The 25,353-nt window shown below is 41.2% G+C and overlaps 4 protein-coding genes across 8 annotated transcripts in view; 2 read left to right on the forward strand and 2 right to left on the reverse strand.

Moving 5' to 3' along the window:
* Positions 1-5,950, forward strand: part of gabra3 (gamma-aminobutyric acid type A receptor subunit alpha3) — a 35,875-nt gene extending 29,925 nt beyond the window's left edge. For 2 of the 3 annotated variants that reach the window (XM_061299621.1, XM_061299622.1), the window contains exons 10-11: positions 3,303-3,341; positions 3,481-5,950. In XM_061299621.1, coding sequence (XP_061155605.1) covers positions 3,303-3,341; positions 3,481-3,807 — 366 coding nt within the window. In that variant the 3' untranslated portion in view covers positions 3,808-5,950. The remainder of the gene's footprint in view (positions 1-3,302; positions 3,342-3,480) is intronic. The other variant, XM_061299623.1, reaches the window with a different exon arrangement.
* gabrb4 (gamma-aminobutyric acid type A receptor subunit beta4) overlaps positions 1-9,935 on the reverse strand; it is an 82,947-nt gene extending 73,012 nt beyond the window's left edge. The window contains exons 1-3 of one of the 2 annotated variants that reach the window (XR_009718164.1): positions 9,689-9,935; positions 9,159-9,247; positions 6,016-7,652 (exon numbers count right to left, since the gene is read on the reverse strand). The gene's annotated coding sequence lies outside the window, so the exon portion shown is untranslated. Of the gene's footprint in view, positions 1-6,015; positions 7,653-9,158; positions 9,248-9,688 lie in introns of those variants that run through there. The other variant, XM_061299619.1, reaches the window with a different exon arrangement.
* Positions 9,936-10,351: 416 nt separating this feature from the next.
* LOC133168225 (transmembrane protein 164) lies at positions 10,352-15,102 on the forward strand. 2 transcript variants are annotated; one of them, XM_061299647.1, is made up of 6 exons: positions 10,352-10,789; positions 12,579-12,628; positions 13,216-13,282; positions 13,358-13,436; positions 13,766-13,866; positions 14,006-15,102. In XM_061299647.1, the coding sequence occupies exons 1-6, from the start codon at positions 10,352-10,354 to the stop codon at positions 14,210-14,212; spliced, it is 942 nt and encodes a 313-aa protein (XP_061155631.1). In that variant the 3' UTR covers positions 14,213-15,102. The 2 variants fall into 2 exon arrangements, with proteins under 2 accessions (XP_061155631.1, XP_061155632.1); XM_061299648.1 differs by lacking the exon at positions 10,352-10,789 and adding an exon at positions 10,837-11,325.
* A 157-nt stretch (positions 15,103-15,259) lies between these two features.
* Positions 15,260-24,177, reverse strand: ammecr1 (AMMECR nuclear protein 1). The gene is made up of 6 exons (XM_061299644.1): positions 22,683-24,177; positions 20,200-20,310; positions 19,648-19,762; positions 19,469-19,559; positions 19,166-19,262; positions 15,260-19,046 (listed from the first exon to the last, which is right to left on the reverse strand). The coding sequence occupies exons 1-6, from the start codon at positions 23,180-23,182 to the stop codon at positions 18,932-18,934; spliced, it is 1,029 nt and encodes a 342-aa protein (XP_061155628.1). The 5' UTR covers positions 23,183-24,177; the 3' UTR covers positions 15,260-18,931.
* Positions 24,178-25,353: the final 1,176 nt, after the last annotated feature.

Below are 25,353 nucleotides of genomic sequence, written 5' to 3' on the forward strand. Positions count from 1 at the left end.
TATTTTAGAGGTTACGTTGCATTCCCTCCGGGTCGCTAAACAATGTGTTTAACCAACGGGCTAATGAGCTCACCTCATGTACATATCTACCGTAATTTTCGGACTATAAGTCGCGTTTTTTCTCATAGTTTGGGTGGGGGGGCGACTTATACTCAGGAGCGACTTATAGTCCGAAAATTACGGTATGTACAAGTCTGTGTTTTCTTTGAGGAACCAAAAAGTAGCATTCGGCCATTGCGGTATGTCAACTCGAAGCTTGTCTCGCATTAACGATGTGGAGAAGGAGACGCTTGTGACTGCAAGTTGGCATCGACACCATTTTGCTCAAGCACATCGATTTTGACACGACAGTTAGAGCAGAAGAAAAGTCTCGTTTGCGGTTCAAACTTTTTCAGATATGTTGCAAATGCTGATTAAGTTCATCCTTAATGCGGTTGATGAGATTCAGGGCAATTTTGAAATCACCAAATCAATTTTAAGGATTAAAATTCGACCTGAATTATTATTCGTCCATTCCTTCATTTAAATGGGAAATAATTCAATGATTATGATGCGAATAAACGACTTGATCAAAATACAAAGAGCTTCCAATAGCCTGAAATACACCAAATTAACGACACAGAACATAAAAATACTTGAGGCAATCGAAAACGTCAACACGTCACCTCAAATCGTGAAGGTCAGACTATCATAAGGCTCAATCTAACACGTCCACACACAAAATGTTTCCAAAAAAAAAAAAAAACTTAAGTGGCACGATCACCCCCAGGATGCTTATGCCCTCCTTAAAAAAAATGACATTTGCAAATGCTTTGGATTTACTTCATGTGCCAGAGGACAGCCAAATTGCGAGTACTAAAAATAAGTCGACGAATAAATATATAATACTATAAAGCACGTAAACACCTTGCAGTACGATTACTTCATCGATTCCCAACTCATCGTCAGGTGTGCTGTAGGAAATGACATCATTTCACTTCATTTGTCCAAAAATGATTATTTATTCATTAACCATCTATGCCAGCTGGGTAAAGTTATACCCAGCGCGATTAAATTCTCTTCTATAAGACGGCAGAAGGTACAATAAAGTCAATTTACTGCGAGCATATCATCTAGGACCAATGAAATAATCTGTGTAAATTAATTTCTGATTAAACGGTGAGAAGATTCCTACTTTTTCTGACTCCATTGTAAATTACTAGGTGCTTTGGTTCAATCAATTCAATACATCAGAAAACAGAGCAGATTTAAAGAAGCACAACAGTTTATGGAGCAAAGAACATTTCTACTGCCACAGACTTTCAGTTACCAACCATTAGCGTCATATACTGTCCGATATTACAGCGCCATTATTTTTTTTCTGCTGAGTAAGCTATCTATGTGAAACAGAAAAAGACACTGAAGTGCTTTAAGGTGTAGTGGATTTAATGTCCTGGAAAAGACATTGAGGGCACTGCTGTGACTTTTGTATTCTTGTCCAAACTGATTCGAGTTCGACCCCTTTAGGCCTTCTCACTGGATTCATTTTTATTGTTGTTGATTTGAGTCACCGCAGTACAGTTTAAAAAGAAACGATAGTGTGGATGTCAATAGCTGTGTCGAATATGTAAATAAGATGGTCTCATCCCAGCGGGGCAGTAATTAATGCATCAATAAAGGAAAAATAAATAAGCAAAGGATAACAATAGACATTGTTAATTACATGGAGCAATTCTCTATCGGCCAATAAAGCAACTGCATTGTTTATTTTGGATCCTTGACATCTTTCCTGCACTCAAAATGCAAATATTGTGTACATTTATGACGGTGGCCACAATGTGACTTTTCTGATTTCATTTTTGACTTTATGCCAATAAGAAATGTCTTAAGAAAACATTCAGTGATGGGAACAGCATAAAGAGATCCACGGCGAAGCAATCGGCAACGGAAACAGGGGACATTAGTTATGCTAATTAAAAAGATGGAGTGAAGGGAGGAGGACGGAAGGAAGGAAAGTCAAATGAAGCTGAAAAAGTGGAGCGAGAATTAAAGCTGTGGCCTCAAAGTAGACATTAAAAAAAGAAAAACGCAAATGTACCGCAGACTGTCTGTGCAAGTGTGGGGAGGGAGGAAAGGTGTCAATTTAAGGACATTTTTGGGGGGTTATTTTTCTGAGTGCCATCTGTTATGCCGAGAACTAAACTCGCACAAATTTAACACATGCAATTAAATATTAAAGGGGCTCAAATTATTATACAGGTAGGCTGTTCTAAATCTGCCATGTGGTGATTAAGAAAGACAGTAACAGTGTATAGTTATTGTTTAGAGCCGGGGCGTCCAAAAAAAAAAAAATGTTAGCCATATCTATTATTTTAAAAGTGAAGACAATTTGTGATTTTAGTATTGAAGCAAAATGTGTCTTGGCGGAAGACATAAAATGATGTGATGGGCCCAATCTGGCCCCCGGGCCTTGAGTTTGATAGCTATGAAATGCTAATGACACACTCAGCTTTTGCTTTTAAAGTCGACATTTCCCGTAAAACCTGCAAAAATCCCACTTTGGCAGTAAGGTGTCACGTTTGACTCATTTGGACAGATTGCAATCGAGGCTGACATTTTCTTCGTGTTAAGGCACAGATAAGATCATCTTTAAAAGGAAATTCTCTTGAGTGTGAAGTCCAAGGACATCTTGACTCAGTTCTAGCCTCACACTATCTCATCCAAAAAAGTCAAACTTGTACTGCGATCAATCTTGCTGCCCTACTTGTTCTTTCTTGACTTTGCGTGTACGGCTCGTTTTTACACTGTCGGGATTATGAAAATCATCAGGTTTGGTAAATAAGTGTGCAAATTCCTTTCTTTCAGCAAATACAGTCGAACGGTTTGTTTGTAGAAATAGGAAGAAGTCAGCTTCTTCTATGGTAGAGCCTGTGCCATGTTTGTTTCATTGCGAATTATTTGCCTGAAGAGGCCAAGCTGCTTTCATTGATTTGTCAGTCATGACTCCAGGCACGATTTTTTTTTTCTCTCTCTCTCTCACTTGTGCTCTAGCTGACAGCATTATCATATACCAGCCAACCTAGATCAAGCGATGCAAACGTGATTTTTTTTTTCTCTCTTTTTCAGCACTTATTAAAACAGCTGAATATTATGCTTGTGACCTCCTTTTTTTTTTTTTTTCTGCAATCAAACCTTGTAATGATGCAGATTTAATTGAGAATCGTGTAAAATGTACAAGGTAGAAAGTGATGACTAGAACATGTAAGTTGGGTAATTTTTAATATAATTGGTAAACTTTTTTTCTTTTCTACTTTTCTTTTCAGGAACCGTTTCAGGCTAACATGGCCAGGATTAACGATATGGTTAGGCTTTTGTTTTGCTCTTGTGTGTGTCGTGTCTCGTGGTCTTGCTTCTATTTCCTCTTTATGAGTTCAAATGGAAGTATTGTGGAGTCCGCTGCGTTTTCTCCTAACAACTTTTGCTGCCTTCTCTTCTTTTCAGAGAAGAGAATCGGCAACTCTCTCCAAAAAGGCAAACAACACTTTCAACATTGTCGGAACAACCTACGCCATCAACGTAGCCAAAGACCAAGGTTTAACAACCATTTCCAAGAGTGCCGGTAGCGGGGCTGCGCCAGCCAAACACTCCTTCCTCCATAAAATGGATGACCCCTACACAGAAGCCAAGAAGTCTTACAACCGAGTCAGCAAAGTGGACAAGATATCCCGCATCATTTTCCCCATTCTTTTTTTCATCTTCAACTTGGGCTACTGGGCCACGTATGTCAACAGAAAGCCCGCCATCATAGAGGCAAACAACTTCAACTGAATCGGATCAAATTTGGAATCGGTGTAGACAGGTTCGCTGGAAGCCATGAACATCTTAACGTACCTAATTTACAAGTGCTTGGTCATCAAACGCGTAAATCGAGGTACCACATGATATATGTCTACTCTATACTTATGTATATACATATGTATATGTACTATATACACAAATGCATATACAAATATATATATACGTATATGTGCGTGTGTTTAATCTCATTCAATCCAATAGAAGAGCTGCCTTTACAAAGATAATATTGCAGAAGTAGTGATTATTACGGGAATGTAGTATTTAGTAGTATTGTAGTATTGACAGATTACAACGCAATCCTGCTCAAATTGTTTCAATGTTTTCTCTGGTGTACCTTAACGAGGTCATTAAAATATCCGAAATGCGTGTCAGTGCAATTTCGCACCACAAGAAAGGACGATTCCAAAAGTGTTGGTAGGCGCTATACCTCTTTCAAAGGGTCAATTCAAATTGACCCGATTACCTCCAACATGAGTATTGTTTTTCGATCGTTGTTCGTTTTTGTCTGTTTTGTCAAATCCAGCTCGATAGATCAATCAGCGCAAGCCTCGCACTTTTAGTTAGCATGCTAATTGATATAGCAGCATACATCTAGATACCTTTGTAAAGGCAGCATTATTTTTTTTTCAAGATGAAATCAAAGGAGTGAAACGATAACTCCGTGCGTGTATATTCGGTGTTTGTTATGATACAGTATTTTGCTCGTCCATAAAGACCAAGGGCACATAAAACTACCTTTGCTATCCCTGTTCCGTCTTGTGTTTCCAAGAGACAGAGGCAATAAGCCAACAAAGAAACAAAAGTACCAGCCCCTATGCGTCTCTGTAAAACGGTACAAGTGGAAACAGTGGAAATTTCCAGTAAGCTATTAAAAGTCCCCCACTGGTGTGGCATCACGCTAGCTTCGTTCCGTTCCACGTAAACAAAGCGATTGCGGCATAACGGCAGACTCACTATTACCGCCATGTTACGCAATCTCAGAAATGGTTTTTGTTTTCCTCTCTCATTTGCAGTAGCTCTGGCCCTGTTGTAACAAAGGAATCCATCGCTGTATCTTGTCATTTTGTAAAATGGTGAATCTGTTTTGCAAGCGTGTAGTTTCAGGTTGTCATTGTTGCTAACCAATGAAGACAAGAATAAATAACACACACACACACACACAGGGATGCATTGGAAGACACTCGAGGTGTTGCTTAACTGTGGACTGGTAGCAAGGGCAGCCTATGTCGTTCCATAGGACCATCATTAATCATCTTCAGTGTCTGGCCTTCAGCTCAAGATGAATCTCATCAGAGCCAATGTAGTATCATCTGGAATTGCTTTCCCATCCCACGGGGCAAAGCCTGTGCATTTTCAAGTCCGGTGGCTCTCGCCGGCTGACTAGGTTTGGTTAAAAAGGAGCCAAGTGCCTTGGTGAACATACAGAAAACATACACACACACATCGACCGCAAGTGTTAACGTAATCTGTACGTGTGTGTCCCCTCACAAAATGCAGTATTATGCTCAAGTAGCTCTTTGTGTCTATGATCTTGCGGTTCAAGCAATTGACTCATCGGTGACCCACCCACTCACAGCCCAAGAGAAATGTTCATAAATGATTCATGCATATTGATGTGATGTTCATTTCCAATACAGTTATGAAAGTGCTTTTACCCTCATTTGGCAGCATGCGGATTATACGAGTCTGCTTTATTTGCAGCTCGATAACAAATATAATCCTTCATAAAGTTCGTTGCTTGGTTTTCGGAGGATATTTTAATATTGACTACAGGGTCAGCAGAAATACAACAACATGGCGGATATTGTCAGACGATAGTGATTAATAGTTCGGTATTTACTACTCCTATTTCATGTTGTGTGACAGACAGGTGGCATTGTGGTCTCAGCAACTCCACCCCTGCAGGGATTTTAAATTGGACTCTCTTGTTAATTATGCATTGTGGAGGACTGAAATGACCCATTCCATTTCTCAGAGCAAGTGTCAAAAGTCTCTGTCAAATGGATGACAGAAGTTGAGGAGAAGTGAATCTGCACTACGGATTCATTTTAACACGCACTCGGTCAAATAGAACAGCAAGAAAAGCACTTTGGCGTCATGGGTGACTGATAATGATGTTACTAAAAATGTATGGAAGGAAGAGCAAATCAATGTTATGAAGTCAATGAATCACATATATTCGAATCAACTTATATATTTAATGAACTGGAAATTAAATGTACGTGTCATCAAAACTTAAATGATACATTGCAGAATATGAAATGAATCATATCAATAATTATCTATATTTAAACCTACGGATTGTTAACCAAAGATGCATTTACATGCCGACTACAGATGCTCATAAAATAAAAATAAATTGCGACACTAACCACTGACAGCTTTGAGTTCGATTTAAATACCAGTTTGCTTTTTTTTTCTTTAACGATATTATTTTCGCGGATATGCGAAAGTAGAAGATCAAGAGACTCAAACAGTCAAATGAGATTCTTGTCAAAAATGATATCAAGCGACTGGCCTCTACAAAGACAATAATTCTACCTCATATGTATATTATTTAACTTCATAAGACAGGGAAATGTTAAATTAAGAGGATTAACATCGTTGTTAAAGAAAGCTGCATCGACTGCATTACATGCTATTTTCTCCGTTATTTTCCTACAGGGCCAGAGTTAACTCTAATGGGTCGTCGTACCGAGACACATTATATTAAAAGTATATCAAAAAATATATTTAGTGCCGCTTACGGTTTGTTTATACGACATCAACGCAATTCTCTCCGTGAGTAAAGTGCCACAAATACTTGATAGCTGAGGAAAAAATGTTACAAAGTTGTGAATTTGTAGATATTGTGGAAGCCATTCCGATAGTTTGTGAATATGGATACGTCACGTCCTTTATTTTTCAATCCGATACTGTTCAGCTCTGTAACACGGCGTGTTTTAACCGCGTACTATTCATGAGTCTACTTACAAGATCAGTACCCCTTGTGTGCACTTTTTTTTTTTTTTTCTTTCCCCCAAACTTAACTGTGAATTAGCAGCTGTTTGCAAGCAGAGTTGTACATGGCGTGTTCTCTCTCCTGCAATTCCACTGCATGTCTCTACGCATTGAGCGATAAAAGACTTCCTCTACAAAGACAAGAACATACTGTGGTGGACTGTGTCTTGTTGTTGGGAAGTGGCTCTCTATGTGCTCAGTGACTGGACTCTGTATGTTGACTTCTCTCGTTCATGTGCTTACTGTAATGAGATGTAGCAAACAGAAATTGGAAATAAAAGGATTATGTATTTTGCCGTGGAGAACTCTTTTCTTGGTCTCGATGAGCACCGATATTCATTTTACCAGACTGATGCTTTCTCTATTGGCCCAGTTTACTCTTGCTGGTTTTGAATTTTTTCAACAATATTTTTGTTCATCTTTATATTCCATATATTATTAAAATAAAGCAATCCACATTTCACACTGCGTAAGTCAATATTTTTGTAGTTTGATTTTTTTTCACGTGACATTTTTCGATCGAAGTTAAACCCGTCAAGCCAAAGCAATGACGACACTGTGACTGACAACATTCAAAGAATCAACAAAGACAAATGAATCCTTTGTTGTCGTCATTTCATCGTTGTATCGTGCCCATTATTTGCATTCACCGTGCAAAGTAATGATGCTCATTACAAGAGTGACTCATGAGCCAGGTCAGAACAAGGCCCGGATGTGTAGATACCAGAAATCTGATCTGGTCAATTGCAGAAGACAAACAGCAGAACTTCAAGATCCGATTTCGTCAGACGATTGGATTTGCCTGCAGAGTGGGGCTACAAGGGAAAGGCAACAATGACAAGTCAAACTGATAACAGGATTGACAGGTCTGAATACCGGACAACTAATGACGAGTCAGTAAGATGCATACAGATGACTGAAAAGTGAGATTAAAAAAAAATAAAAATAGTGCTAAACCAAAAAAAAAAAAAGTCCAATGAAATGAAATAATTTGGCTCCTGGCTTCTTGCATGACCCACTCTAGAGTTGATAAGATTTATTTATTATTATTTCTATTTTTTTCCCTTCAGGACTGCAGAGAAGAAAGGAATTGTAACGTTTCAGTAAAACAATGAAATTGATGTGTTCGAAATGTACATGGTTGACATTTACTGTGTAATTTCCCGCAAGTAATGCAATATCAGAGAAATATAGTGCTTCAAAAATCACATTATGTACACCAGCAGCAGCATATAGTGGAACAAACAAGAGCAAATGTGCACAAAGTGCCTGCATAGAGGAGCAAATTTAATTAAAGGAGGTAACTGTTTGAATGACAATTATCTATATTGATAAAAACACACGTTTACATAATATGATTAACATCTCTTTAGAATTCACACACACTTCTTGATGCGAAGTGAATGGAAATTCAAAATATCACATGCTGATTGCATACATATGCTTTCTCAGCAGCAAGTCATCTTTTAAAAAATATATATATATGTGTGTATTTAAAATGGAAATTATTTCTGACCAGGAATTTGGATTGTGTTCACTAAGTCATACAGAATGGAAAGATTACTGCATTTACAGTAGCTGCCACATTATACGTACCAGGGTAACCATAGCAACCAGAGAGGAAAATCAGAATCCGCCCTTCTCTGGCCTCAATTATTTAGGTGCAAAAGTCATTTTGGGGGGAAACGTTATGGATTGTTTGAAAAAATGCAAAATATGTTCAAAATGTCCTGATTCAAAATACACTAGGTTTGTTTTGTTTTTTTACCTGGAACAAACATTTTAAAATATAATTGAACACATTTTCTTTACATGTCCTATATCAAGCAACCGTTTGAATTATCATTCAAATAAAAATAATTGCCTTATTGGTATTATTTCATTCTATCAAACATCCTCGAATGCGTGTTTGATGGTTTCCCATTATGTCTTCCCGGAATTGCTTCATAATGTCATAACCATAAACCAGGGACATAACTGGAGTGCAGGGATCATGCAGGAGATGACAGGTTCACAATAAAAGTAATGGCTCGAAAATAATTACTTTGCACAGAAGGCTTGCTGGAATCAGTGGCAAAGAGTTCAAGCAAGAAACGTGCCTATATACTATCGAGACTGTATCTACATGTTTGATTGTATTAAATACTCAGAGGGGAGTGAAATGACATGCAAGAAATAATCTAATTTGACTGGCCTGGAGGGAAAAGCAAAAAATAATAATAATTGACATTCCAATCATTTCATAGAGCTTACTCTAATTATACTTTTTCTGTTGGTGGTGACTATAAAAAAAAAAAAAAGAGGGAGAAAGAGAGACTTACACTGACCTCTCCTCTTTCGGAACTAGGCCTGATGACGGGAGTGTTGCTTGAAGAAAGGTCACCGGAGAGGGCATCTGCATCATATGTCTCTAATAAAAGTAACATCATATGTTTCAAGTCAAGTGAAACGTGCATGTTTCTAGTAGGGGGTGTAACGATTCATCGATACACATCGATTCATCGATATAATGCTCTACGATTTATTGGCATCGATGCTAGACGTAAACATCGATTTATATCGCCGTGCACTATATCGTGATGAATCACAGCAGGCTTTAAGATATCGGCAAATATCGTATCGCGGTCCTTTGTATCGATATGATATCGGATCGTGTAAAAACCTGAGATTTACACCCCTGGTTTCTAGGCCTTCCAGAGAAGGCTTCAAAGATATATTTTAGTTATATTTCGTAAAATGAAATTGTAACCACAATACTGATATGCTGCTTAATTGTATGTAATGCAATTTGTCGATAAAGTCCCAAATTGTTTTCAGGTAAATCCACTGCAGGTATAGCACGCTCACTTACCTCTTTGATTTCCGGAAGATCCAAACGCAACACCCTTTGCGTGATGGGAGTGCTTGTCAAAATAAGTTTCGTCTCCAAGACGAAAAAATAGTTTCTTGTGTCCGCCAATAGTTAATCACGTAGAAAAATGTAGGGAATTCCAACTTGAAGCAGACATAAAATCGAGGGCACGAAAACGAACAAGAGGGGGAGAAATAGAATAGTCTTGCGTTTAACAAGTGCGAGTGTTCAGATTGCGTAGTGGCACTGAACGCAGCATACTACGCCACGGCCAATGAGATTGCAGCTCAGTCTGACAGTAACATTCAAGGTTTACGCGAAGCTAGGTGGCTAAGCTAACTAGTGCGCTCTCCGGTGCTGATGTTGCAAACCCGGACTCAAGACTTTCTCAGAGCAAAAGAGCAATCATGCATGCTTCAAGTAATATCGACGCCAGTTAAGAGAGGGTGAATGGGGAGCCGGTTATCCCGGCGGCACAACTATTAACCTTGATGTTACCGGCCGCCTCCTGCAGCTAGCTGCAAGTTTGACATCCGCCTCAGGAGGAGGAGGAGAAGAAGGAGGAGGAACTGGAGGTTTGGCTAATAAGCTAGCCGGTACAGGGCAAGGCGGCCCGTGCATGTCTTCCTCTCCACTTACTGCTAAAGGGAAATCTTGCGGTTCATGTTTCGTCAAGAAGTCAGTGTGACGTCTTTTATTCCGTCTTGTTCGTATCTTTTCCACCACGAGAAGAGGAATATGTCCAGGTACAACATCTATAGCCTGTTAGACTGGGTCTACGGCGGGGTGGACCCGAAGTTTGAGGGCAACGGGGGCCCAGAATGTGCAGCCTTCCTTGCGCCCCAGCAGCGCATCAGTGAAAGTCTAGTGGTGCTCCTCATCTCCATAGTGGAGATAAGCGTGGCGTTGAAGAAAATCAACATCTCCAAAGAGCTCAAAGTGGTGGGGAAAGAATGCACAAGGACAAAAGAGGATAGTCTGGGCAAGAACTTGTTGCTCGTTGCACTATGCATGACTTTTGGAGTGGAGGTGGGCTTCAAATTCGCGACCAAGACTGTCATCTACCTGCTGAACCCGTGCCATGTGGTCACCATGATCCAGGTGAGTGCTTAATGTGCACCAAAAGAATGTCCAGGCAGTAAACAACAACACTTGTGTGCTCGGCAGACATATAATGACTTGATTTACACCAACTTTGATGTATTTTGAGATTTGTCACAAACACTTCTCCACATGAAGCGATGCTTTTGGTCCTGTTCAATGATGTGTCCGCTGAGTTCCTCCTCCAGAGTGAAATCTTTCACCGATTCACTTCTCATTGTTACAGTTAGAATCTTTTGCAAGTTCTCTTTTCTAACTTCCTTGTAACGTACTGTAAATGGGACCCATGGGAGTCTTTCCCGAAAGAGGTGGTGAACTCGGCCTCTCGGATGTTCGTTCATAACCCGATAATCCAGAATATCCCCTCTGTTTGTTTTCAAGGTGTTGTTTTAATTGAGGTGTCGTTTTTCACCACGACACACAATGGAGTTTATAGATACAAATTAGAGGCTTTTGCTTTGCTCAAAGCATATTTATATACACTTATGTCACCCGAGATGTTTTCCTTGGTTCTCCGTGATTGCCTGACCTGCATGGTACGTGATTGCGCATACCAATTGGTATTGCACGATTCTAGAATGTGAAACAACCATATAGTAGGCCTTGTCTTTTATCTCCATTTTTTTCAGCCTAGCTAATTTATTTCTTTATTTTCGTTGAGGGCTCGACCCTGCCTCATGCAAAAAAAAAAAAAAATTATGCTAAGCAGAAAAGAGGTCTTTGTACCTCTGCTTAGTGGGTCATTCGATTGTCGCGTGATGTTTTTGAAACCAAACCCCCATATTGTGTCTTTGTTTTGCTTCTACGTCGACTTGAAACTATGAATAAGAAGAAAAGGTCACAGGTAATCCATCTCCGTAGAAAAATGACGTTTTTTTGCTAGTTGTTTTCGTTTCATGCCAAGTGATCCATCAAGTGGCGAATGTCAATTGAAATTGACCAGAACGGTCAAATGAATATACCGTAATTTTCGGACTATAAGTCGCACCGGAGTATAAGTCGCACCAGCCATAAAATGCCCAAAAAAGTGAAAAAAAACATATATATGTATATAAGTCGCTCCTGAGTATAAGTCGACCCCCCCCCCCCCCACCCAAACTATGAAAAAAAACGCGATTTATAGTCTGAAAATTACGGTAATTTAAAATTTGAATATGTTGAGAAGGTGTTTTAAGCCACAATAATGTAATATTCACACCTAATGTCTGATGCAAAACTTGCGCGACATGCTAAGCAATCCGCCACACTGCCTTTCTGACAAAACGTTACGTGAAAATCCCTGAGCTTCAATTTTGTCATCTCAGCATTTGTTTGACTTAGGAACAGTTTTATGACCACGCACACACACACCCAAAGCGATATCACAAGTTCACACGGCAGCAGCCCAGAAGAGGATAAATGCGAGTTATCACATTATCCCAATCTGTCTTTGCCACACATCATTTGGAACAGACAGATTAGCCTCATCCGAAAAGGCGAGAGAGAAAAAAAAAAACTACCACTTGATATAGCGTATTAGTTCTTGATGAATGTCAGTAGTGACACATGAATCTTTAAGCAGTCCATTTCTGAGTAGATGAGCAAACATCTCTACTTAGTCAGGACCTTCTTACTAAGAAGCGGCTTGCCTAGTCATTTGCATGAAATCCATTTCAGTGTAATCTCTTGTGTGGAGCAGGAAAAGAAGAAGAAGAAAAAAAAAACCCACAGCAGTAGAGATGAAGTCATAGTGAAAGTGGAGACTTCCGAAGAATGTTGCAAATGTAACGTTTGTGTTTCTGTTCCATAGATCTTCCTGCTGGCCTGCCCGCCGTGTAAAACCGCCATGGTTGTGTTTAGGTGAGCTGGCTGCACTCCACAGCCAAATTATTAGGTACCCTTGCATCATCAAATGTAAATCAATAAGATGTCGGAGAGTCTAATTCGTGTCAAGGATTTTGTATAGGAATTCACAAAGCTGTACCTAATGAAGTGTCCGGCCGGTGGAACCGGAATTGCATACTCTAGCCGCGTTGGCAAATGGTTCAAATTCCCACTCGGCCCTAAAGTCGACGAGACTAATGACACCGCGACAGGTCAGAACCTGCACGGGTCGAGTCGCAAAAGCTCCCGTCGTTTGTTGTTCTGCAGTGTTCTCAAGTGTGCGTTGGGTTTCCGCGCACACACACACACACCTTCAACCCATACGTTGTCGTCTTCAGGATGCCGCTCCTGCATTGGAGCTCACAGCTTCACGCAAAGGCGTGTCAACAGTAAATGCAAATAATAACGGATCTCGTTCCGACCGTTTCCTTGTAATCTTGCAAATATTTGAATGCGAGCGTGTCAGTTGGCATCTGAAGCAGGTGATGATCAAGTTCCGAATGTAGGTCAAAGCATCATGGTGGCCATTTCAGCACATTTGATCGCCTTGTGTGTATTTCCAGGCTGCAGGTTCATATGTTGAACGGGGCTCTCTTGGCTTTAATGTTTCCCGTGGTCAACACCAGACTGGTAAGAAAGCAGCTTGCCCATCGCCTGTGTGTGTGTGTGTGTGTGTATTCACTTTTCTCTTCGTGGTCTTCTCAGCTGCCGTTTGAAAAGGAGATTTACTACATTCAACACTCCATGTTGTATCTGGTGCCACTTTACCTTTTCAGGAAAGGAGGTAAGGTGTTGACCCGGGCCCGCATCGTCCCTTCATTGACGCCATTTCCGTTTGCGGACGTCACCGCGTCTGTTCAAGCGTGGTAGCCGTTCCTCTCCGAGCGCTTTGTTGACGAGCGCCTCCCGTAAAGGACTCCAACATGAACGGCATCATCGGGTCGACTTGGAGTGCCTTAATTAACCTTTAGGGGGGCTTAAGCAATACGTCCTAATTGTGGCCGTGATTTTAAGGGGTAGCGGGAAAGCTTTGTCAAGACGGAGAAATATTTTGATGTATTTCTTCTTTTCCTCCAAATACGTTTGTTGACGGACGTGTTCCTTTTATCATAGGCGTGTACAGGCCTGAGCCGCTGGGGGACATATGGTGGGCGCTGCTCTCCACCGGCATCCTCTTCCTCTACCACTTTGTCTTCTTGCAAGTTCTTGGTCTGGTAAGAGAGAGACCTCTGCTGGTCGACTGCAATAAGCTCATTTTAGGACCTATTTTTTACATTATTATTATTATAAGTAATAGAGATATTTTTCTTTTGTCAGCTTTGATTCTGCAATGACCGTATTTTTCGACTTTAGGTAACCGAGGTGAACCTCAACAACATGCTATGCCCGGCCGTGTCCGATCCCTTTTACGGACCTTGGTACCGGGTGTGGGCGGCGGGCCACCAGACCCTTCTGACGCTAATCCACGGGAAGCTTCTGACACTACTCTCGCAACACACGGGCCCCGCGTGCAGACACCTGCTGGATTCGCTCCGACCGCGCAGCAAGAAAGTCGAATGAAGCGGCGAATACGTCGCGAGCCTTTCACTCTCAATGCCTTTTACGTTGCTTTTATTGACCGTTTTTTTTTAGTCCGTCTTTTACCGTTTTAACGTTACACGACTTGCACGTACATTTGTTCAGACATGCAGGAGATGTTTTCTCACGCTGCCTTTTTATGTTTGACCCCCCCCCCCCCCCACCACAGATCTGTTGTTGTCCCTCTTTCACGCTTTTTTGTTACGCACTGTAAATGTGAATTCAAGTCTGTATCTGGTTATCGTGGGAGGAGGGTCATCAATGTTGCCATGATTGATAGGAGAGTGTTTTGTGTTGAAAGGAAGAAGGGAAAGTTATTTAAGTCAATGTATGATTTCCACTTTCCAGCCATCAAGTTACGCGATGATAAGGGAACATTAAGTGTGCCGCTTAAGCGCACTCTTGTGGAATTTAGAAGGACATCAAAAATGCGCAATTATGAATTGATTTTTACTAATTGTGCAGTTTTTGGATGAAGTCCTAAATTCCAGTTCAAATGTTTGGTCATCGTTGAGATGAATGTGGATTTGCAGGATAATTCCGCCAAGGAAGTTGGGCTTTTGTCAGGAGAGATTTATTCGCCACGGTGAAACTTGAATAGCGTCGATTTGCTCCTGTTGATATTCACGAGGACCTGTCAGAATCCTCCGCTAATACGAGACCGAATTATCCGATAATCACTTTGGGCGATTCGGTAACGACGGAAAAGAAATATTTCTTCAGTCAGGTTACGTATCATTTCAAGTATGTGTGGGTTGCGTCATTGTAGCATATTATAGTACGCATATATTGTATACTTTGATTTAAAGAAGGGATGCTTTTCTACTCTTAAGGGATGATGTAGGTTCTTAATTAAAATTTATTTCGGTTGAGCAAGGTTTCTGTGATGTTTTTTTTTTTATTCTATATATTGACCCCTTTTCTACTGCTGATCTTTTTTGAGGTCATGGAGAAATTAAAGCCTGGGTAAAAGGCAGATTATATAAACATGGAGCATTTGAGCCGGAAAAAAACAACTACACACACTGCTGAGTTGGCTTTTTTTATTGAATAATTTTAAAATGTAACAATGTTTAAAACTACATTATCTTCACATCCACTGCTTACATACTCAGATCACCCGTCTATATAGTATATCTTTTCAATCACCCACCCCAACTCGTTAGTTTTTGTTTTTTTTTTGATAGATTTTGTGTTTTCTTTTTTCCGTTTGGGATCTTTATCGTGATGAAAAAAATGCCCATTTCAAGTCTTATCACACTAACAGCAATTCAAGGAGAGGAGGAAGGTTCTAGGCTCTACAAGGGTGGGATTTTTAGCTTTCCAGGTTCATGTTTTTTTTTTTTTTCCCCCATCAACAGTTTCAAGTTCCTAAAGCAGAGTAAAAATAAGATTCCATAATCAAAATAACAAGAAATTAACATTGGTTTGAGGAGTTACACCAGGTAACCCTCCCAGCCCATCTGGCCACTGCAACTAAAAAAAAGTTCATTTTGTACAGTGACACATCTTAAAGTCAGTGTCTCAAATATTCAGAAGATAGAAAACCACTAAAATAATTTTGAAACTAGATTCAAAATATTCTTTTGAAAAGAACTTTTGATGTACAAAAACAGTCTTTTTTTTTCTTTTCTTTTTAAATATCACATGGTAAAAAGTTTCCAACAAGTTTATTGTAGTTCTTATTTTGTCATTATTCTTTTTTTTTTTTTTCTTTCATCTACTCATCTACTGTATCAGTGCGATTGTACACCAGTGCAGCTACTGGGTCCAGAGTAAAGAAAAGAGGGTTTTTCATTTTTAATGGCATCAAAATTAAGAAAAACAAAATCCATCTTTTATACAAAGTGTAACTGCTGGTCTTGTGGGAAACAGAAAAAAAATATATAAACCCATAAAGCTATGAGGCACACCATGGGAGGTTTTTTTTTTTTTTTTTTTTTGAATAAGAGCAATAATAATAAAAGTAAAAAGTAACAAATTTGCAACCATTTTAGACCATCCCTTGATGCCATGAATGGCTTCAGAGATATTTTCAATGAAAACTCATTGAACCTCGGTTGCTTAACAAGTCCAGACAGTTGAGAGACACACACACGCAGACAAATGTTTTTTTTTTTTTTTCTGTCAACTGCAGATGTCTTTTTGAAAGGACAAGAAGTCGGACTAAATGAGCAGCATTTTGGACATGGCCGCTAGCATCTTTGGTTCAGTCAAACAAAAGAGGTGAACGTAGCCTCCAGCATTCTGCCGCCAAACGGAAAAAGCGGAAGCCTCACGACTGCTACAGCAAAACCACACGATAAGAAAGTCCAATTTCCTATGAGGCATGGATGCTTCGAAAATGTCAGTACATAAGCGCTGTGTTCAAAGTAAAACTCTTGCTTGGTTTGAATTTCAGGACTTTCACAATTCAGCCGCTAGATAACAGATGAACAGACTTAGGCCATGAGGCCGGGCCATGGTGAGCCTAACGTGACTTCTTGTCCTTTCAAACGTGCACCTACGTTGACACCGGAAAGGGGGACGACAACGACGACAAAGAAAATAAAAATACCTGTTGAACAGATCTGCATATTTCAAGGAGAGTAAAGGTAACACATGTAAGATTCTCTCACAACAGATCTCAGTTGAATGCTAACAGTACATTCTATATAGTCTGCTGCTGGGAATCATCCCGCTTCATTGTATGTGAAGGAATATCTCTTTTCCCATAGGGAACTCATCCCAATAGTCACCCACAATGGATTTGATGAAAGCAGAGGGGCTACGTTAGTTGTTTTTTTTCTTCCTTCAATGTTAAAATGTGCCACATTTCGCAGCAATATACGTTAGAGAAAATCTTACATGTAACATCTTTTTTTTTTTTTTTCCTTCAAAGTACGATATGATCGATGAGTCCGCATGACCAGTCACGAGCTGTGACCACCCCAATATGAGGTCTGATAGCACCATATTTGTCTATTAACGCTCTCAACGGTTCATAAGAGTGTCCAAGCATAATATATACTGTATATCATGGAGAAAACCATAGGTCTCATACTCATACATACGTACATGCAACTAAACACATTGCATGTGTATACAAAGACAAATATCTTAAAGAGCATGGTCAATTTGGTTTTGCAGCAGATCATTTCTGGTTGTGCTGTGATTAAATGGCACAGGAGACTGATGCTCAGTTGAACCTATCAACTGTTCTCTCTGTGGTATGACCTTCCAGAAAAGAAAAGGGAAAAGAAAAAAAGGGTGGAGCGGGGGTTGGCTATGAACAACATTGACAACCAAAAGCTGTGGTGCCATGATTGGGACAAGGGAAGTCCAAACCACAAGGTGTGTCGGGAGGGGAGGGGTCGAACAAATAAAAATGAAATAAAAAAGCATCCTCTCCTGTTCCATTTGCTGTTAACGCATTCATTTAAGGCAACACAACTTTAAACGTCATTTCAGGTGAGCTGTGGATGGAGTGCTGAAAGCCCTTGACGTTTTTTTTTTTTTTTTTTTTGCATAAAGAAAAGAAGTGAACCTGCCAGTTGGTAAAAGGCCGTTATAAAAGATGTTGGTCAAGTAACGAGGACCTCTCTCAAAAAAAAAAAAAAAAAAATCCAGTCGGTTAAAACAAAACGAGCATTCAACGTGATATATATAAGCCCCGCCCACCCCGGTGTGCGTACGTCGAAATGTAACCCGCCACAAAACAGGAAAGGTCTTCTTGGATTTATTTATCCGTTCTTCCTCATTCTATTTTGTGTGTATGTACATAGTTGACAAAACAGAGCACTTCCTGCGACACCTCTCAAAATCAGGTAATATGTTGTGAACGTAGCTCGCATCAGAATAGGGAGGCCATGTTTCTAACGGAACCCAAACGACACACGAGACATGACGACGAGGACACGTGGTGAGTGTGTAATGGGGGGGGGGGGGGATATGGCTTTTTCAATTTCCCTGTCACGTGCCTCCCTACCGGTAAACACACACTGTGGTCTCTGGATCCCGCTTCTATTGCTCACAAAGGACACATTGTCACCACCACAAAACATAAAAATAACACAGTTGGATCCGATGTCTGATTCACTTTACTTCGAGGGACCGTGAACGTCCACACCCACAACGCACAAAGAGCTCAAGCGAGGAGTGCAGCCGCTCAGAAGACATTACGGTTATGGATAGTAAAAACTACCAGTTGACTAAGCTAATACAACCTAAGTCATGATATACATCTATTTTTTTTTTTTTTTGAGAGGGATCAAAGTAGAGACGACTAACGGTGACCCTGCTACATGGTTTAGGTTGGGGAAAAGGAGAAAATGATTACATGTAAAATAGTAGCAAAGCCCAAATAATATATAAGCGCGGGGTTAAAGAGGCGCCCTTCCATCCACAGAATCAAACGCCTTTGCTGGGCAGACATGATGATAATAATAAAGGGTTAAAAATGTTAAGAATACAAACAAAAGGCTTTGTATGCTGCAAATACCACAGGCGAAGAAAAACAACGAAAAAGATGGTGAATTTCTCGCCGTTGATCGAGTGACCGTTGCCAAGTCGGCGACGTCTCGGGAGACAGCCGGCCGGCATGGCAACGGAAACTATCATCATAAAATGGTACAGTAGTAGAAATAGCTAGACCAGGAGGGGGCGGGCTCTCCTGGGAAAAGGTCCGCGGAGAGGTCTAATGATTGGTCATGCGGCTCGCTGTCAGGAATAATGGTTGTAGGGTGGAAGAGGGTGCCCGATGCCATTCTGGTAGTGATGATGTTGGCGGTGGGCTATATAGTCCGCATAGCCCATTGTCATCTTCTCGCTACGGTACCTAAACACGGGAAAAGACATATTGTCCGAACAACACGGGTACGGGTGAGCTACTTAAAAAAAATCCCCGCTTTGAAAAGCTTCGACGCTTGTAATCCGTACACTGCCATGTGACCTTACCTGGTTAACTTAATGGTCTTCCTGAAATCATTTGTGATGGGAGCTTTGTAACCTCCCTTTCGTAGTAAGGAATCTATGGTTTGAATGTGGTCCCAACCTACGAAAGAAAATTGCTTATGTCCATGAATAAGAGGTACTAAGTCCAACTTGAATTTCCAATCCTCACTTCCATGTTGACAATTTAGTGACCTTACAGTCCCGAAATAGCAATTACCTTTCAAAAAAACAAATCTTAGGACTTTTCAGGGACAATGTCACCTTGACGGGAAAATTACATTGGACGACAACGGAAACAAATCTTACCTTGCTCCTTTGCAACCTCTGGCAGGTAGGTGGCGGTGCGCTTTGATCCTTTCTCATTGAAAAACTCTATCCTAATACCGTGAACACCCACCTATGGAGAGTCCGATTTTTTAGACACAATCTATTCTGAAAAAATAACACGGGGTTGATAGTGTGGGGGACAAAGCTGTGCCACTGACCTCCCAGTCAAGGTAATCGCCGACGTCTTCAAAGTTGGTGAGAAGAGACACTGAGCAGAAGAGGCGAGGCAGCTCATCCCTTGTCATTGGGGGGAAGCGGCTGTCTTTAAGGGCACTGCGGTCAAAAGGAAACAAAAGAAACGCCATTAGCATGCAACAGACTCGCATTTTCATTTACGTCTCTCCAGGTCCGCAATCTCGAAGTTGGGTGTGGTCACAGAGCGTTCGGAATCTGGACACAAATGGAGACTGGAGCCGTGTGTGTGCGTGTTTGCAAATTCCTAGTCTGAGACTTTTTACTTAAAAAAAAAAGATAATATTAAGCCAACAGGCGATCCAGCAAACTAACCAAAGGGGAAATTTGGATCGATTTCCACACATTGCAATTTAGACAAGTTGGGGAAACGTTTCCACGTGAGACTAGTGAAGGACAGCTTGGAGCAGACCACCAAGAGATCGCCACGTTTAGTCATTCTGTCCTGTGTTGATTTTGGTGAAGCCGTAAAGGTTGAACAAGAACGCAAAGCTTCAGATGGAACCAATATGACTCACCTGGTAAGGGTGTACTCCCTGAGTCCTGAGTGCAGATTCATGGCAGAAAATGTACCTATACAACCCCTCAACCGCTTGTCTCTGCCTATTTTCCATGTGACAAACAGCGGGCTGAAAAACAAAACAGCATTCATGCATTTCATGGGGATTTGAGATCTTTTGGGGCCTGAAAGAACAAATCACTGATCTGTTTTCAAAAAAAAAAAAAATAATCAAGCTAGGGTCGATTGAGATAGAGAATTAGCACTTGTCTGGGTCTGTGAATAAAATATGCTAAAGCAACTGTGAAAATGTAGCGTGGATGAATTTGCACCACGGGTACATCTGGGCATGCATCGCTGACTTCACATGATTAGGAAATATTGTGCGGCGAATCCTCGTGCATTTTTCTCAGAGAACAAAGTCATCGATTGAGCTTTAATGATTCACTTCACGGTGAATGGCACACCCACTTCAACTTTAAAATACTGCGGGACTTACTGACATTTGCAAAATCTGAATCACCAACGTGCTTGTGTGTCACACTTGGCTGCTGGCAACATTTTCCGTAAAATGAGCCAAGAACCGAACGGAAAGTGTATTGCCCCCCTCATTAACTTGAAACTGCGCATACTCACAACGTCGGATTGGCTCGGTCCTATTTTAAAGAAACTGGGCAAGAATCGGTCGATACGGATCGAGTCCGATACTTGACTGGTGACAAGTACTTGCATGACAAAACATCTAAAGCTCAAAGCACACAAAGCACACAATGCAATGACGCACTTAACATGATTACACAGACCACATTATGTTCTGTTTATTGTGTATTTTTTTTATTTTTTTTTAACTACCGCAACTAATGAGAAATGGCCTCTGATGTTCTTCAGTCGTTTGTGGGGAAAGTCAGCGGATTTTCCTGTTATGAAAGGTAAAATTAGTCACGCTCGGAAAGTCTGTCAGGGGAAACATTATGAGATGTGTTTTTATGAGAAATGGCGGCACACCCTTCTTTAATTCCAGGATTTTAAGTTATTCTAAGTGGTATTAATAACCATGGGTCTTCATGGAAGATTTATATATATTATCTTACTGATTGATGTATAAACTGGGAGTGCAGCGATGGCAAAACCAGTATGTAAATAAACGAAAAAGTGGTATCGGTGCATCCCTAGTATACACTAAACATTCAGCCGTATTAACCTTACAACTAAAGGATAAAAGCAGTCTTATAAATGTTCTACTTTTTTCGTATGTATACAAAGTAAAGTTTTCAGACATGATTCATTACCAGTTGCTACAGTACTGTAAACAACGTTTATATAAAGAAAGTATAAACAAGCTTGTGCTGCAGAAAGCCAGTCATTTAACATTGCACATTTTATGCAGAGTATTGCAGTTTGTGCATTTTAGGTTGATTGGATGTTAAAAACTGATGCTAACGTTTTGGAAGAGTGTTTCCGTGACGGTAAAACAAAGCAGACTCAACATATCAAATTACAATCTTTGAATGAGGTGTGCTAAAAAAAAAAAAAAAGTTCATTGTTAGCTTGATCATAATTACATTTTATTTTAACCCCCCCAAAAAAGTCCCTACTATTAAAACCACGATTGACATTTATCTAGAGTTACTTACACTGTAAATATTCATATTAGATAACATGTTGAGATTGGGAGAGTTTATACTCGACAAGAACCAGCTTTCTTTGTTGTTGATGCTAACGGCAGTTATTTGCTGTTTGGTTACGGTTTTACTCACCGAACAAGTTACCAGTGTAAAATTGAAATATATGACGGAAAGGTATTGGGGGTTTTTAATATGATGAACGTTAATGAGCAGTAAATGATTACAATCTCATTAAGTGCTTCCTCATCGAGCTACTGGTAGAGCTAAGCTAACCGAGCTTCGAATGTAGCAATATGGAGTTCATTGAATGTAGGGCTAATGGGATTAAAAAGAGCACAAAGAATAACCGTAAATATACAACGGCTTGTTTGAACAATTTATATTGCAAGTGATTATGTGCAAATTGACATGAATGAAGTTAAATGAATTACAGTCTAATCTTGCTCGTTCCACCCTTTTTTGTTGAGGCATGCTAATAGTAGCTTGTAGCCGACATTAGCCGGTGATACAAGAGTTAAAAGGGAATAGTATTAATTGTGCTTGGAAGCCACTGGGTATCCGGATAATCTATAAAAGGTGATCTGTCAGATGTCTACATTATTAGTGCTCGTCAAAGTAATATAACATTGCGAGGTTACGTTAAAGTAGTGTAGGCCAGTAAGGTTTTTCTTCGACAAGGCCCCAAATTCCAACTGGCCACAGTCGAGAGATTTTCACATTAAAATCGTTCCATTCAAATATTATTCAGATGTGACAGTTTGTGCCCCGAACTATACGGACGGACATGTTGGGGAAACAGTCGATATTTCTGGTGTGAGTACAGCAGAGATCTTGTGAGCATCCATCAAAAGCAACAAGACAATAAGTTGTGACTTACTAGGGATCATTTGTAAACCTGGGTGTTCTTGGAGGTTGGTATCCGTACAGATGGCAATAAAGCACGTCAAAGCAGAAGCAGCACATCTCCGCCGAAACGACCATTTTTCTGCCTCCACTTCCCGATCCAGGTCCTGGGCTGAGATTGGGGCTGAGACCGGATGAGGTGTACCCGGCCGGGGCTGGAGACAGAGTAGACAGAACGCTGGTGCCGCCGCCGCCGCCGCCGCCGCTACCACTATTACTACCACCGCCGCTAACGTTGCCCCCGGGTCCCCCCAGGCCGTTCGCCCTGCTCACGTTCGGCGCTCCACCAGCAGTCGCCGAAGAGCCAATCCCCAGCTCCGATCCACAATGTCCGGTTCCTGCCACCCCGCTTCCAGCCCCCACCCCGCCGGGACCCCCCGACCCGGGCGATCCCGACAGCTTCTGCTTCTTCACCCCGCAGCACCCGGCCGCCATCTTGGAACAATCTGCACCTACACACCGCTTCCGACCCATAACCGTCACGGCGGGAAGGGTGGTGGTGGTGGTGGTGGAGGGGGGTGGGACGCCGACCACACGTACAAATCCCACTGCGTTGAAACGTATGGCGGACGATTCCCTACTCCACTGTCACGCCGATGCTGTTTGTTTTCTCTCTCTTAAGTCGAACGTCGAAATGGGCGATGTGATGAAAAGACTGCAGCGTCACCCTAGCACTGCTTTAACTCTGCGTGACTTTACACAGCGATAGCAGCAAGCATTTTTTCCATATCGGTTTGCTTCGAGCCCCCAGCGGCAATACAGTCAACACGAAACCCTCCGAGGCTGTCAAGTCAGTTGTCAACAACAAGCATCGAAGTAAGTCAGGCCGCGTTTGACAGGAGCCGGGCCGTCCAGGTGTCAAGCAGACAAGCAGTGGAGCCCCACAGTAAACCTCTTCAACCGGAAACCTGGAGCTCTCAAGTACGCCGTACCCATAAAGCTTCAGCACCGATTGCGCACAGTATCATGGACGCTCATTCCCTTTCCGCCAGCTTGTTTGCTAGTGCCCGCACAACTTCTAATTACACAACACTTTGCTGGGATTCCAGACGCTGGGACCACGCAGACTAAAATGGCATCTGTCAATGCGGGGCTGCCGTGGCACAATGGACCGCGTCGGCGCAGTGCAAGACATTTCAGGAACATTAGCGCTCAGTTTGCACCTGCATCACAGTCTGCTCTTGGACCTGACTCAACACAACCCCAAATATCAAACGTCGAGCGGAAAGTTTGCGCTAAAGGCTGTCATCCGTTTGAGTGGGTACATAACGAAGCGCATTCTCGTCCTTGAGCCGTGAGAAATCCTCGCTGCGCACCCGTCTCTCGGTTGCTACCATTCGGTGCCGTTCGGGTAAGAGAAGCCCCTGTGATCGGTCTGTGGGCACAGGCGTCGGTGTCGTTGGCACGACTGAACTGGATTCAGGAAAATAGTTTGCGTCTCCCTCGCTACGCACAGTGCGCAAACTTTTGATTTTTTTTAATATGGGGGGGGAGTGGCGAGTTTGTGAACGCGCGTTCCTCAAAACGGCGCGCGCACTTGACTCCCGTGCACGTCGTCAAGCGCGTGCATTCAGCGGTTCCCATCCTTTTATTGAGACTCATTTGAAATAAAAAAAATCTAAGCGCACCCCAGCATTAATAATAGAAAATATCAAAAATATATCGAATTATTGATGATCTCATCTCAGTTTACTCACAAATGTGAAAATTACATTTACGCATTGCTTCTTCAGCTGAGTTATTTTTGAGCGTGTCTTCTCCCATTACCATGAAGGGCTTCCTACCATGTCACATTTTCAGTGCATGACTCCAGTATCAGATGCTCGGCAGCATGCTGTTCATAAAAATCAGGCATTCAATTACAGTGTTTAGCGCATCATATAAGGTATGTCACTGAAGAATCACTAATGTGATCTCATCATTCTCACCATGTGGGAATATGACTTCATTGTCGGTCAGACGGAGCTAAAAAATATCTACTTAGAGTGAATAATGCTGCAGGTCCCGACACAAGGTCATGACAGCGCTCTAATGACTCGTTTCATGAACATAATCCTAAAGAGTAACAGCAGCAGTAAAGCCAATGCTGTGTCATCACTGTGAAGATGGAATTACAGAACATGATAAAAGTAGAACATAAACGTAGCTGTTTGTGATGTCTGGTTGTATTGCATGTAAAACTGTTTTCTGTTCAGAGACCTTGTCTTCAATTTGACTGGACTCAGCTGTTTTTGCCTCTGGCTTCCAGTGTAGTGACCTTTTTCTTCCAGCCAGAACAGAGTCACTTCCCATTTTTCATGGTAGGCTGAAATCCATTTCATCAAGAGGGATGATTTGTCACCCACTCACTTTCTAACAGATCTTTCGCCTCTGTTTGCACTTATATATATCTTGAGAAACAAAAAATCCTTTCTTTGCACATCCATCCTAAGGATAAATGGGACCTGAAAAGACTAGAATGCCCACCACTTGAATTACTTTGCTCTAAATGTATCCTGCATCCTTCTTTGCCCTTTGTGGTAAAAACAGGATGTTTACGCTCCAACTGGCCCTAAATTGTATGTTTGAATTGTTTCATCATAATAACAAATGCTTGTTGTTGTTGTTTTAATATTCAATAAAAAAAAAGACTAAGACTATAAAAT

The sequence above is a fragment of the Syngnathus typhle genome, linkage group LG15 (assembly GCF_033458585.1).
Source record: "Syngnathus typhle isolate RoL2023-S1 ecotype Sweden linkage group LG15, RoL_Styp_1.0, whole genome shotgun sequence".
NCBI classification, from domain to species: Eukaryota; Metazoa; Chordata; class Actinopteri; order Syngnathiformes; family Syngnathidae; genus Syngnathus; species Syngnathus typhle.

Bases quoted from the DNA above. Each gene is read 5' to 3' on its own strand.
- LOC133168225 (XM_061299647.1), top strand. From the start codon at position 10,352: ATGTTTCGTCAAGAAGTCAGTGTGACGTCTTTTATTCCGTCTTGTTCG. The intron at 13,437-13,765 runs GTAAGGTGTTGA...CTTTTATCATAG, and splicing joins TTACCTTTTCAGGAAAGGAG to GCGTGTACAGGCCTGAGCCG. The intron at 13,867-14,005 runs GTAAGAGAGAGA...TTTCGACTTTAG, and splicing joins TCTTGCAAGTTCTTGGTCTG to GTAACCGAGGTGAACCTCAA.
- ammecr1 (XM_061299644.1), bottom strand. From the start codon at position 23,182: ATGGGTCGGAAGCGGTGTGTAGGTGCAGATTGTTCCAAGATGGCGGCC. The intron at 19,263-19,468 runs GTAAGATTTGTT...TTTCTTTCGTAG, and splicing joins AGAGGTTGCAAAGGAGCAAG to GTTGGGACCACATTCAAACC. The intron at 19,047-19,165 runs GTAAGGTCACAT...TCCCGTGTTTAG, and splicing joins AAGACCATTAAGTTAACCAG to GTACCGTAGCGAGAAGATGA.